The sequence below is a fragment of the Macrobrachium rosenbergii genome, chromosome 23 (genome assembly GCF_040412425.1).
Source record: "Macrobrachium rosenbergii isolate ZJJX-2024 chromosome 23, ASM4041242v1, whole genome shotgun sequence".
NCBI classification, from domain to species: Eukaryota; Metazoa; Arthropoda; class Malacostraca; order Decapoda; family Palaemonidae; genus Macrobrachium; species Macrobrachium rosenbergii.
The window spans coordinates 31,556,102-31,570,277 of record NC_089763.1 but is presented as its reverse complement, the minus strand read 5'-3'; the positions used below and the strand labels follow the sequence as shown (position 1 = coordinate 31,570,277).

Below are 14,176 nucleotides of genomic sequence, written 5' to 3'. Positions count from 1 at the left end.
ATCACAGACAGTTCGAGGGTGTCCTCTTTACGAGGTGTCTGTTCAAATGATTACACACACAAACACACACACACACACACATATATATATATATATATATATATATATATATATATATATTTATATTTATATATATATATATATACAAGCAGTCCCTGGTTATCGGCGATCCGGTTTTACGGCTCTTGTCTAGCGACGACAATAACCGAATTTTCGACACTGATTCCTGGTTATCAGGGCTGATCCATGGTTATCGGCAGCGCTGATCCCCGGTTATCGGCGCCGATAACCGAGGATCAGTGCTATTATTGCCGATTTTCGGTTGTCAGAGATTTTCGGTTATCATCACGCTGTCAGGAACGGAACCCCACCGATAACCGGGGACTGCCTGTATATAATATATATATATATATATATATATATATATATGTCATCTCAACTTAAGATATATATATATTATGTAGTGTCATCTCAGCTTAACAGTCAGCTCAAGAGTCGAGTCTGCCCCTCCCAGTAGTACAATCCATGCGCTCTCTCTCTCTATACATACATATATATATATATATATATATATATATATATATATATATATATATATATATATATATATATATATATATATATATATAATTATAATCACTCTAACACAGGGTTTGTTTAGCCCCACCTCACCACAGGTGATAAAGTGACACACTTGGTGTAGCTTATCCCTTAAAGCTTGCACGCCAATAATAATTCAAGGGTTTAGAGAAAACAGAATCTGCTTGAAATTCAATTTATTGAAACATATGAAAGTGCAAAGAAATAAAAACAAAATATAGTACAGCCTCCCTCAAAATAAAGTTGCAAGGGTGGAAAAATTTTATTTCCACAGTAAGGTTGTCTCCCCAGTACCTTATAAGCATCTGGGGAGAGTAAACAAGAAATTCTTATTCCTTAAGTTTAAGGGCAAAAGAAAACATAACAAAAATAATGTAACATAACAAAAGTAAGTTCATTATAAACTTCAACAAAAGAGCGTCTGCCAAGATAACCAAAGTACAATAGAATGGGCATCAGATTCCATATTCCAAACATGGCAGTGTCATGATTTGAAAAAAATTTTGTAACTGCCCATGTAAGCTTTATAATTCCCTAACAATCGTTTCCTCTTCCTCAGACACAGGTACAAAATATACATTAAACATAGACTATTACAGCCTTCATCATTACTCAGCGCTGGCTCTTCTGTGTTTCCCTCAATTCGTACTCTGGTTCTTCTTTTGTCTACTTCCATTCGTACTCTCATGACAACCCTTCTTTATTTATCTTCACATTCTTATGCTGCGGTGGCTCTTCCTCTTCGCTAACTACCATTCGCATTTTTGGAGGGGCACAAAAAGTTGTAGCGATTCCTTTTCCTATTTTTTACTTCTCCGCAAATCGTGAGCCAGGCCTCGTTCGGTTGCTTCATCTTAATTTTTTCCTGCAGGTATGTGTTTTCTTTTTTTTTTGTGAAGTTATCCATAACTGTGCAAAGCAGGGAAAAATTAGCAATGAACAGGACAACAAGAAGACTGGAAATCATCTACATGATGTACTTTGTACTGAGTAAAGGACGGAGGAACAAAAGATAGAGAATTATAAAAAATAATTTTTGTCAAATTTTTCAACAGACGAGATCATTTGAATTTCTCTTGAAAGACAGATTTTTTCCTTGGTGAGCTGTGGGAGGAAAGATGGTACACTCCTCCATAATCCACTTACACCACAAAGTTCTAGTTGGCTTCTTCATCAGTGGTGACTTCACGGCCATATGGCGATGGGTCTGAAATGTAAAGAGGATATCCTTGAATTTTTGTTGAACATTATTTCATCTGAGCATTTGATTTTTGGATTTTAATATCAAAGAAATGCTAGCGTGTTAGCAACGTTAAACTACAACATGAATATTTCTCCTACAGCTTTTTGCGGCTCATGACTATGACTCCTGTGAAAGGCTAAACTTTTTATGATGTTCCGATATCAACATAGGTTCACCTCTTTGCTCTGAATTGGGGCATAAAGTGTGAATGAAGACAACTCTTCTAATACTCACGCGATCTGGGGCAACAGCACTTGCATCCACTTCCACTGCATCCGCCGTGATGCTCGGACTCGTGAGACTGGCAGCTCAACTTGCAACGACCCTTAGATCTCGTGCAGGACTGTTTCTCCTTGCAAGACTCTTCTGTGAATGAGAAAGTAATCACAGTAATTTCTGTCACTCTAAGAAATGACGAGTATTAGGCTAGGCCTTGCCGCAGTAAAGCTACTGAAGATGAAAAACGTGCTAGAATTAAAGATAATAGATGGAAACATCACGAGCAGATTTTCCACACCCATCCGCTGGCTTAATCTAAACCATTCGACTGGGCGCATATGGTACGCTCGCTATGTGCTCTTGCTGCATAATTTGATGGAGTAATTCTCTTCTGAGAGACAGCATGCACGGATAACAGTTATTCAGTTTCACCGAATAACAATTTCCTTAGCCATGCAATTAAAAGGCACTTCTTGTTGCCCAAAGTAAATAGTGAGAATCCATGAAGGTATGGACCTTTAACAAATCATGAAGAGTAAAGAGATAAGCTAATGTCTTACTGACGCAGCAGCCACAGTCTTCAGATGACCCACAGTGGCTATCCATGAAGTGACCATCGCCACAACTGGATTTGTCGCAACACATACCTCCCCTTCTTTGGCACTGACTAGTTGTTTTGCACTCTGAATGATGAGGTGGCTCAGGCTTATCTGAGGATGAGGGAGCTAATAATTAACTTCATAGGACAGTGAATGAAATGATAATCAACTATTCAAACACTTCATATAGCACATCTGTATGTTCATGCGTACATACTTGTATTAATACATATATCAAACAAAGGCTTATATGAAGAAGAATTAACAACGAAGGTTCACTTTCATCAGGACTGAAAGCAGTCGCAGTTCTGCAAGAGCAATGAAGAGAAAAATAGGCAAAAACTGTCCTGGAAACAGAAAATTAGGTTACATTATGAGTTCTGCTTACAGAAATGTTCTGCAGATAAGACAGATAATGAAAATTAAATACAAGGAAGTTAAAACAACGACAGAGAGCTACCAAATGAAGGAAGGAGAGTATATAGGAATTACTCTTCTACAGGTTTTACAAAGTTGCTGACAAAGAAGAATGAGACTGGGTGAGCAAGTAAAGCTCTGAGGAATTCCACTGAAAACATGAGGAAGACCATATCGAGCAGTACAGTAGACAGCTGAAGTTAAATGAAGTTGATTGAAGAGCTGAAAATGAGTTAATGGAGGATTCTCAGAGATCCAGCAGACAGGATGACCCAGCATGCACTGAATGAGAAAGATATCCTTGAGATGTAGTTTAAAGAAGCTGAAATAAACCTCCACAGCCACAAGTCACTTACTGACACAACAGCCACAGTTTTTTCCTTTCCCGCAGTATTTTTTGACGAAGGATCCATGCTTGCAACTGGCTTCATGGCAACAGATGCCACCTTTTCTTTTACATTTCTTGGTTGTTTCACAAGTTGCAGGTTGATGAGCCTTAGCTGTGGCAGCAAAGACCCAGTCATCAATTTAGCAAGTCTGCTGCATTTCTTTAGTTCACAACTTCATGCACATGAGTCTGCATTTGTCAGTGATTCAAATATGGGCCACTCTCTTCAATTAGTTGTGCAGGTTTCATTATGATTAATTTTACCAACAATGATGGTTTTATGAAACTTAGGCAGTCAAGCCAAGCACTCAGGCACTTATGGCCATTCTGCACCTAGACAGTAAAAAGGGGGAGTGAGTGGTCGGACAGCAAGATAGAGAGATCCAGACAATAAAGGAGATGAAGTACAGGTTCCAAGTTCCGTTCCGAGACATTTGTAAATTCCATTTGTTTTTAAGCCCAACAAAGTTAGCCTACGCATCCAGCATTGCAGTTAGCCTCTGGCATACAGCACTGTATGGAAATTAAGATTTCTATCAAGACAATTTGGTCTCGTCTTTAAAATAAAAGCCTTTATTATTTCCTTGAAAAAGCGGCAATGAAATGCATGAAATACACTTCGTATGTCCAATGTATCTTGTGGGCCAGGAAGTTTGTATCTTTGAAAGTCTGCAGGACTACCTGTACAAGGATCTAAATGTGGAACTGAGAGAAAACTACACAGCCGCACAAAGAAATACTAGTTAGAGAGGGTGGTCAGTAAGACTGAAGAAATAAAGAGGAAATGGAGGCAAAGTAAAAGGCTAAAAAGTGGGTGCAGCTAAGGGCCAAAGGGACACTACAAACACCCTTTAGCAATACCTGAAGCGCACCGTGAGAACTGCACTGACAGTGGCAACTCCCTATGGGGAAAAAGAACAGCAATAGTGACGCAAACGATAATCATAGACCAGCTTTTGCAAGCATGTCATATACTATCTTCCTAGCACTCAGAAACAGCCATTATAAGATGTTACAAGAAAAATTTCACCTAGAGCCAAAAAAATTTATGCGTGACGCTATGTGGATCCAATTATTCTATCACTAAATACGTATTACTTTTGTACTAAATTAATTAGGAGTGTAAACCACCTGAAATCTTGAAAAATACTTACTCAAACAGCAACCACAGTCACGCCCTCCATGACAGTATCTCTTGACGAAATGTCCGTTTGTACAGTGTTCACGACCGCAACAGTAACCCCTTTGTGCTTACATTCCGAGGTTGTACGGCACTTTTCAGGCACTGGGCGATTTATACAGCAACCACAGTCGTGCCCTCCATGACAATATTTCTTGGCAAAATGTCCACTTGTACAGTGTTGACGACCACAACAGTAACCCCCTTTGTGCTTACATTCCGAGGTTGAACGGCACTTTTTCAGGCTCTGGGCGATTTATACAGCAACCACAGTCGTACCCTCCATGACAGTACATCTTGGCAAAATGTCCACTTGTACAGTGTTGACGACCACAACAGTAACCCCCTTTGTGCTTACATTCCGAGGTTGTACGGCAGACTTCGAGATGGGGAGGAGGCTTAATGGCTAGAATAGTAAATGAACCAATAGTCAATTCAAGGAAGAGGCTCTCCAGATGATAAAGTAGTCAATTCAAGCAACAGGAAAAAAACACAAGGAAACTGACTACGAGGGCCGACTCTAGAAACGGAACTGAAATGTTATTCAAGAAAGTTACAAGGTATTCGAAAGATAATTAAAAATGCATTTTAAATTGTGGTTAAGAGCATATTAATTTAAAAACAAAGAAACTTTTTAATGAAGTGAAATAAACTGACTAAAGAAAATTCATATTCACAGTACATTAAGGTGAATTTCTCAAGACTCCAGGAAATTCATGGGGTTGTATGGAATTTGGAAATGGCACATAAAATGTAATTATTCTAAATTCCTGCACATTTAACATGGATGAGCAATGATACAAAAAAGGAAAACTGTAAGAACAGGAGACAAATTATATGATGATGATGATGATGATGATTAATTATTATTCATAGTATCAGTGACAATGTTGCTGAAGTAGAGGAGTTTCACAATTATCATCGACTTCATCACCATGTTTGCAAACAGATACAACAGTTTTCACGTCACACTTTCTACTTCATCAGAGAATTTTCAGGCAGAAACAACATCCGGTACTTGGTGGAAGAGCCAGTGTTTACATTACGATAAAAGATGGTGGCAAAGGGGCGGTCATCAATGTCAATTCTGCCTCCAGTAATTCAGCTTAGATCTCATCCAAGTTACCTCTGTCTGTCTCTCCTATTTCTTGTTTATCTCTGCGAGGGTCTGCAGTATGACCAAGTGGTCAGGTAAACCAACTTGAAAATATTGATATCTTGCAGCGAAGATGCTTCTACTTACGTGGCGGCGGATTAACACAACACTTGCAGTTGTGGCCGGGACAGTCTTTTGACGTCTGACCCGCGCAGGAAAGCCTGTCGTCTATACAACGGCCCCCCATGGCTAAGCAGGAGGAAGAAGTCTCGCAAGGTGGTAGACAACACGTACAACTCCCATAACTGCACAAGTCGTCGTAGGGACGCTGGACAGTAGAACATTTGGTGTCACATTTTCCGCGGCAGCTCTCGCAGGATTTGGTCTGCGAGCATCTCATCCCTGGCAGACAGGGAGACAACTTCCTGGTCACTCCTTAGCAATGCTTCGTAACATTTTCGACACAAAGCATCCCTCGAGTTGCTAGGTGTTTTACCCTTATGACCTGGCACTGAATGGGTTCTAACGTGACACAATAAAGTCAAAAACAGCATTACACTCGATTTTAAGAGTTGGTTTGAAATGCCATGCTTTTATTATGAGGATGAGAATCCATGCTCTCTCTCTCTCTCTCTCTCTCTCTCTCTCTCTCTCTCTCTCTCTCTCTACGCAACTATGCGTGAATGAGTCGCCTCAGGAAAACCGAGTAGTTGTTGTTGTCCTTCGGCCTGCATATAAAACTAATTTTCCTACTGCTTCTGTCAGGAAAAAAAATGGATGACGTGTTCTTGAATACCAACTCAGAAACTTAAGTTCATTTCATTCAACTTGTACGGAACACTAAAGCGTAAAGGCCAGATATGTACTGCAAACATGGGAACACATAAGTACGAAACAGTAAAACGAAAATATTCCATTTCAGGTCTTTCATACAAGCATGGAAAAATGCACGCTTGAATCGAACATACGAATTAGGCTTAACAGAGCTTGGGAATAAGAGTATGAAAATTAAGTTCCAAAGAGTGGCATATCTGCTGACTGCAGTAACTACAGGCCAATCTCTATTCTCCCTGTGTACTCCAAAGTTGCTGAAAAACTGATTTTTAAGCCACTATATAAGTATGTTGAATCTAAAGGATTATTAGCTGATAGTCAATATGCGTACAGGAAGCAGTTAGGTACCTGCGATGCTCTTTTAGACTTGACATGCCATTTGCAAGGGAACCTTGATAAGGGTTTTGAGTGCAGAGTAATTCAAATAGATTTTAGTGCTGCTTTCGATATACGACATCACAAGGAACTTATTTATAAACTTCAGAATCTTCGAGTGGGGGATATGTTTTAGGATTACTTTAAGACTTCCTTACAAGTAGGGAGCAGTGAGTTGCTGTGGACGGGATCTTTAGTGAACCAAGACGTACTGTGTCTGGAGTTCCACAGGGATGTATTCTTGGTCCACTGTTAATTTTAGTCTACATAAGTGATATGGTTGTTGGCCTGGAAAACAAGATTGTTCAGCATGAAAGTTTCCACTTATGAGAAATGAAGTCGCTCTCAGCCTCAATCGGTGGGGTATGAGGATAAACTCCAGCAAAGCGAAAACACTGTTAATTAGCAGATCTTGCACAGATTGCCCACGCCATACCCCCCTTCCGGTGGATAGAACTTTGCTGAATGAGTCTGAAGTCTTAAATATTCTAGGTGTAACTTTTGACTCACATCTCACTTTTTGAGACATCTAATTAAAGTTTCAGCAAATGCCGCACGAAAGTTACGTATTGCTCGGAAGGCCCCATGTATTTATAACAATGATAAAATCAATGCAACCTGTTTTGGGTCATTTGTACTTCCTTTACTGGAATACTGTTCTCCTGTGTGGATGTCTGCTTCTGCCAGAGATTTATCCCTTTTAAATGAGTGGTTCGTGGTGATAGGTTTCTGTTTCCTAATAGTAGCAGTTATGATTTGAACCATCGAAGGATGGTGTCTTGATTATCACTTTTTCATAAGCTGTGTCTGAACAGAGATCTTTCACATTCTCAATTAATCCTGATCCCCTTTATCTGCTGAGAGCAACCAGATTCGCTGAACAGCAGCACCAATTTGCAGTGAATGTGCCTCTCTGTAGAACTTCTCAGTTCCAGAGGACCTTTATTCCTCTCACTGTTGGACTGTGGAACAGCCTCCCAGAGGAGTCTTCCACTGGAACAGCCTCCCAGAGGAGTCTTCCAGTGGAACTTCAGAGTTCAAGCGAAAATGCAATGCATGACTACCCCAATACTATTCCTATTGCATTTTAATAAATTTTTATCTATCTTTTTATTAATTTTTTTCTTTTAATAAATTTGATCTCTTCTTTCTGTATTTGCCTTTACTCCCCTTACTTCTTCCTAATGAACACCAAGTTCTTTGGAAGTTTGAATTTCAAGTCAATGGCCCCTGTGTTGTTCCACAAGAATAGGTTTCATCTACTGAATAATAATAATACTAAGTACAATATTTACGTATACTGACCAGATGCAGATGCAGTGAGAGAGAGAGAGAGAGAGAGAGAGAGAGAGAGAGAGAGAGAGAGAGAGAGAGAGAGAGAGAGAGAGAGAGAGAGAGATTAAAGCGGAATGGGGATCACATAAGGGAATATGTAGTTGAGCTAGAAAAACGAGAGACACAAAAGTTAAACTTGAACCAAGTGAGAGGATATGTGATCAGGTTAGACAGAGAGAGAGAGAGAGAGAGAGAGAGAGAGAGAGAGAGAGAGAGAGAGAGAGAGAGAGAGAGAGAGATTCAAGCGGAACTGGCACCGGACAAGAGAATGTGTGTGACTGAGGTATAAAACATGAGAGACAGAAAAGTAGTTAAAGAAGAGGTGCGATCACACCAACAATAAGAGAGAGAGAGAGAGAGAGAGAGAGAGAGAGAGAGAGAGACTCACCTATGCAACAGTGGCAAACTGGGCAATTTCCGAAGGAGAAGGTCTTGGTCGAGGAGCAGTGACCACCGGATCCCCAGCTCTTGATGCTGTGTGACGTCATGCAGACACCGCCTTCGTTGTGACACTGGCCGATCGTGTCCCTGCAGAAGGTCTTCGCCTCCACCTCCTCGTAGGACATGGTGGTGTTCATTTCGTTCCCGAACACACCCGTGTCGAAGTCGATGTCCTCCGAAACGCTCTGGAAAATCCCAAATCCGGTTAAAGAATAGAAATTGGAAAATTTCAAATTCGGTTAAGGAATAGAAATTGGAAAATTTTAAATTCGGTTAAGGAATAGAAAATGGAAAGTTCCAGTTCCGGTTAAAGAAGAGAAAATGGAAAATTCCAGATCCGGTTAAAGAATAGAAATTGGAAAATTTCAAACTCGGTTAAAGAATAGAAAATGGAAAGTTCCAGATCCAGTTAAAGAAGAAAAATTGGAAAATTCCAAATTCGGTTAAAGGAGAGAAATTGGAAAATTTCAAAATCGGTTAAAGAATACAAAATGGAAAGTTTCAGATCCGGTTAACGAAGAGAAAATGGAAAATTCCAGATCCGGTTAAAGAATAGAGAATGGAAAATTCCAGATCCGGTTAAAGAATAGAGAATGGAAAGTTCTAGATCCAGTTAAAGGAGAGAAAATGGAAAATTCCAAATCCGGTTAAAGAATTGAAATCAGAGAATTTCAAATTCGGTTAAAGAATAAAAAATGGAAAGTTCCAGATCCGGTTAAAGATGAGAAAATGGAAAATTCCAGATCCGGTCAAAGAATAGAAATTGGAAAATTTCAAATTCGGTTAAAGAATACAAAATTGAAAGTTCCAGATCCGGTTAAGAAGAAAAAATGGAAAGTTCCCAAATCCGGTTAAAGAACAGAAAGTGGTAAATTCTAACTCTGGTTACAGAATAGAACATGGAAAACAAATCCGGTTCAAGAAGAGAAAGAGGCTTTCATTTGAGGCAAACCTATAAGGCTATTAAGCAACAAATATAAGCATCCACAGGCCAGAAGTTGTTTGCAAAGAAAGAAAAATATTTGCATACAGAACCAATAAGACCGGTCAGAAAACTCAAGTGGTATTGCAGCTAAGAACTAAAAGGGTGAAAAACGAGTAGATGCCATAGTGATAGACAGTAAATCTCAGGTGGAAAAAAAATGCATGAGTCTCTTCTGAGATGGTCTGATCGTGTGGAAAGGCTGGAGGACGATAGTGTATAATTCGTCAGTACTAGAATGGAGGGGTAGAGGAAAGCCTACAGAGTGCTCGATAGATGGTTTAAAAGCGGTATAGGAGAGCAAGGGCCTTAATATCCGGGTCTGATGTGATGCTGATGAGCCCTAGGATAAAAGTATGAAATTCCTAGTGTTGTGGAAGTTTTCTGCCCAGGGCATTCATCCACAATTTAGCATTCAGAGTGTGAATAGACAGCAGTCACTGCATTGTTTTTTTCCTGGATTGAATTGAATAGAATATAGAAATTAGGCCAAAGGCCAAGCACTGGGACCTATGAGGTCATTCAGCACTGAAACGGAAATTGACAGTAAAAGGTTTGAAAGGTGTAACAGGAAGAAAACCTCAAAACAGTTGCACTAAGAATCAATTGTTAGGAGAGGGTGGAAACTAGGATGGAAAAAAGAGAATATAAAAGGAGGTACAGTAAAAGGAACGAAAAGGGTCGCAGCTAGGGGCCGAAGGCAGGCTGCAAAGAACCTTAAGTAATGCCTACAGTGCACAGCATGACGTGCATGTGGTCTTTAAAGCTACCTCTTATGTTTTGGTGAACAACTGATTTAAGTCCCTCTTACTGTATACTACTGACAAGCAAAGGTATTCAAGGCAAAGGGAGGATTTGGTGTAACGTTGTGTTTTGATAATGTACTGGATCTAGGAATGAATACACACCAATTCAAGTATCAAAATATCTGAAAGAATCACATGATGGTAATCTTGAGTACGGGATGTTTTCAGAAAGGCAAGAGTCCGTGCTAATACATGGCTAGTACAACTTAGTAAAACAGCGACGATGGAAGAAACAAAAACAACAACAATGAGTGGAATGGAATGGAATATAGAATTTAGGCCAAAGTCCAAGCACTGGGACTTATGAGGTCATTCAGCGTTGAAAGGTAAATTGGGAGTAGAAAGGTTTGAAAGGTGTAACAGGAGGAAAACCTACCAGTTGCACTATGAAGCAATTGTTAGGAGAGGGTGCACAGCAAGAAAGAGAATATGAATGGAGGTAAAGTAAAAAGAATGAAAGGGGTTACAGCTAGGGGCCGAAGGGACTGCAAAGAACCTTAAGTAATGCCTACAATGCACCGAGTGAGGTGCGCTGACGGCACTCCCCCACCCCCCCCCCCAACCCCCTACGGGGACAACAACAATGACTACTTGCAAAACGAGTTAGTGTTAATAAAATTTCCACAGAAAACCTTTCCATACCTCTTCCGTTGTCTCATTTTCAGCGAGTGCCACCCTGGCCTCTACCGTTGTCTCATCATCTGCAGGCGCCACCCTGGCCTCTTCCGCTGTCGCATTTTCTGCAAGTGCCACCGTGGGCAAAAGCAGCAGGAATAACTTCTGCATGAACATCATCGCCACCGCTCTTCCTTCTCACTTCAGTTTGCTTTCAGGTTTCGCGAAGTCTCCTCCCTTTTCCTCTGCTGGTAAGTCTCGTCGTTACTGTGTGATGAAACAAGTGCCTTGTGGCAGCAAGATCTACTGCAGGGTTCCGCTGACGACGGAACGCTCTGTGGTGCTTAGCCCCGTGGTTGGCCGTTTTATATTGTGAGTTTGACCCCAATTTTAGTCTCAACGTGTGAGTGGCCTTAATGTTTTTCTTGGGAACAGGAAGTCTGATGAACGAATTCCCGGTGAGTCACCTGGCTTTATTAGGGACAGAACAACAGGCATCCTAATTCTCTCCAGCTGTAAATCATTCGCGACATTTATGTTCTTTTTCATGTTATCTTCATTCGGCATTTTCTCTCTTCGTATATGAGCATTCTGTTTGGTGGACCAAGGGCTAATCGCCAAAATTTTAGGAGATGGCTAATTTCCGACAGGCCCAAGAGACCCCGCCCCCAAAACAAATCCCACCTAAACGATCCCTTATTCAAATCCAGAACCCTGCCTAATTTCAATCATTTGTTCCTCAGTCAAGAGGTCCACCTTCAGTTTAATTTCTGTGAAAATCGAAGTAGAAGGTTTCTGAATAATCCTGCTAATCAAAAGACAAATAGACAAGCTGACAGACACACCGAAGCAAATACGTAATTAACTTGTAGGAGATAATAATAATAAGAATAATAGTAATAATAATAATAATAATAATAATAATATTAATAATAATAATAATAACCCTTGCAGTTCATGTAAATAAAGGAAAGTTGGAGTTATTCGAATTTTCGTAATTTCTCTTGGAAATAATAATAATAATAATAATAATAATAATAATAATAATAATAATAATAATAATAATAATAATCTTTGCAGTTCGTGTAAATAAAAGCAACTTGGAGTTCTTCGAATTTTCATTTATTTTGTAAATGATTATATAAACTTATTCATTATGACCAAGTTTGCTTTAATATGCTTTCAATCATCTACTATTTGCGTTTTTCCTTCCAAGTCATTTCTCAGGGTTCTGTTTTAGGGAAGCTTTCTTTATAAGTCAGCGGCATAATGAGACTGTTCTTCAAGTCTCTCACTCTGAACAATTATATCAGAATGGAACTATTGTTGTAACAAATATGGTGACTCGTAAATACTTCTTTGCTATTTATTCTGTTCACCTGATTACTTGACGCCGCTTTACAAGGCGAAATATTAGTATGGCGAGCGAGTTATTTATCAGGATAACAGTGAAGGGGATAAAATTATAATCAACAGGATCTAAAGTTCCTCACACGTCTTTGGACATGCTTCCCACTGGAAGCCCTTGATCCTTGGAGGAAATAAATGAAGAAGTTTTCTCCCTCACACTAGCGAGATTCGAACCCTTAAGATTTTTGAACGGAGATTTATGTTCCCTACGAATCGTGGCTTTGTCAGTGTTTAGACTTTTATTTTTTTTACTTACAATTTCTTTTTTAACTCTTCATGAAACGGTTCTGCTTATCATCGCACTAGTAAAGAGAAAACAGGTTCGTGAAAATTAGCCCACAAAATCGTGGAAAACCAACGATTTTAGGTCGATTATTTGAAGCGAAACACCTGCTCTGATACTATACCGATGATTTGAAACTGTTGTGTTCCCGTGCTAAGGAGGCTATTGACACTTCCAACGCACGGCGCAAAAGCTGTTTTTGATTACGTGTAGCTGAAAACATAAAGGGGTTGCCGACGGAAATCACATCAATGAATGGAAGGCGAACAGCTGGTCTTTGATGTTTCCGCGATCATTCTCGAAATTTGTGGGGGGCAGACCTTACTGTAGGACTGTGACGTGAGCCCAGAGGTGTCTACGAAGCCAACAGATCAGTGGTTCTCAAAAATTTTTGGGTGTTGTTACCCCAGGGGGCAGTGGTGTGATAGATCACCATTACCCCATTCCTCTTCAGTTTTGTGAAGTTATAATACACAGGAAAGAAAAATATTGGAATGCTTCACTTCTGATGCATTTTATGTTAAGAAATGAATTCTACTTTTACTCAAGTCTTAAGAAATAAAGAATCTTTATTATCTATTCATTAACTAATCTATTTATTTATTCATTTATTTATTATTATTATTTATAAATGTACTGAATTTTACTCAAAAGAACTATTACTTTTAGAAAGTGCCTTGTTAGCCCCCAGAAACGGCTTTGTTAACCCCCACTAGGTAAAACCCCAGTTTGAGAACCACCGCAGTAGATTGAGTGGGTGGCTAAATCATGGGTCCTTCACATTGATTGCATAACATTCCTAGTTTTTTTTTTACACTACAGACGAAGGCTTTTCGTAAACTGAGCTGAGAAAAATAAAATACAAGACTACGAATCACTTTCGTGTTATTAAATGCATCTCTTCACGGTAAAGTAACACAAAGATGTCAGTTTATTTACGTCGCTCGTGACAACAATACGTTAAACGGAAAGCAACTGAACTGTTCAAAACTAAGCTGTTTGAAATAATGTTAACAACAGTTTATCAAATTAACAAAGGTCTTGACTGAAGTTCATCAAATTAAGATTTTTCGTCTTTATACATAATTCTATTATGACTCAGCAACTCCTTACACTTTATAATTTCCTTTACGTTCGTCCAATCTATTCCATTATCACCATCAATCTTCTTCGTTTTAATGTGATTTTTCCCATTTTTATATGGGGTATGCACGATGCCTTCTTTTGAAGGCCTTTGATTTGGCGGTGGGGTAGGCCGTAGCCTCGATCGGCTGCCCTGCCTGACATCGCTTAGACCCCGGTAATGAATGTGTACATGTATGGTACCAAATCCCCAGCCCCTTTCTCCCAGCA

General features: G+C 39.6%; 1 protein-coding gene across 1 annotated transcript in view; it reads right to left on the bottom strand.

Moving 5' to 3' along the window:
• Positions 1-770: 770 nt before the first annotated feature.
• The window catches only part of LOC136851436 (latent-transforming growth factor beta-binding protein 4-like), a 30,880-nt gene continuing 17,474 nt past the window's right edge, over positions 771-14,176 (bottom strand). The window contains exon 5 of the mRNA XM_067125521.1: positions 771-1,807. Coding sequence (XP_066981622.1) covers positions 1,758-1,807 — 50 coding nt within the window. The 3' untranslated portion in view covers positions 771-1,757. The remainder of the gene's footprint in view (positions 1,808-14,176) is intronic.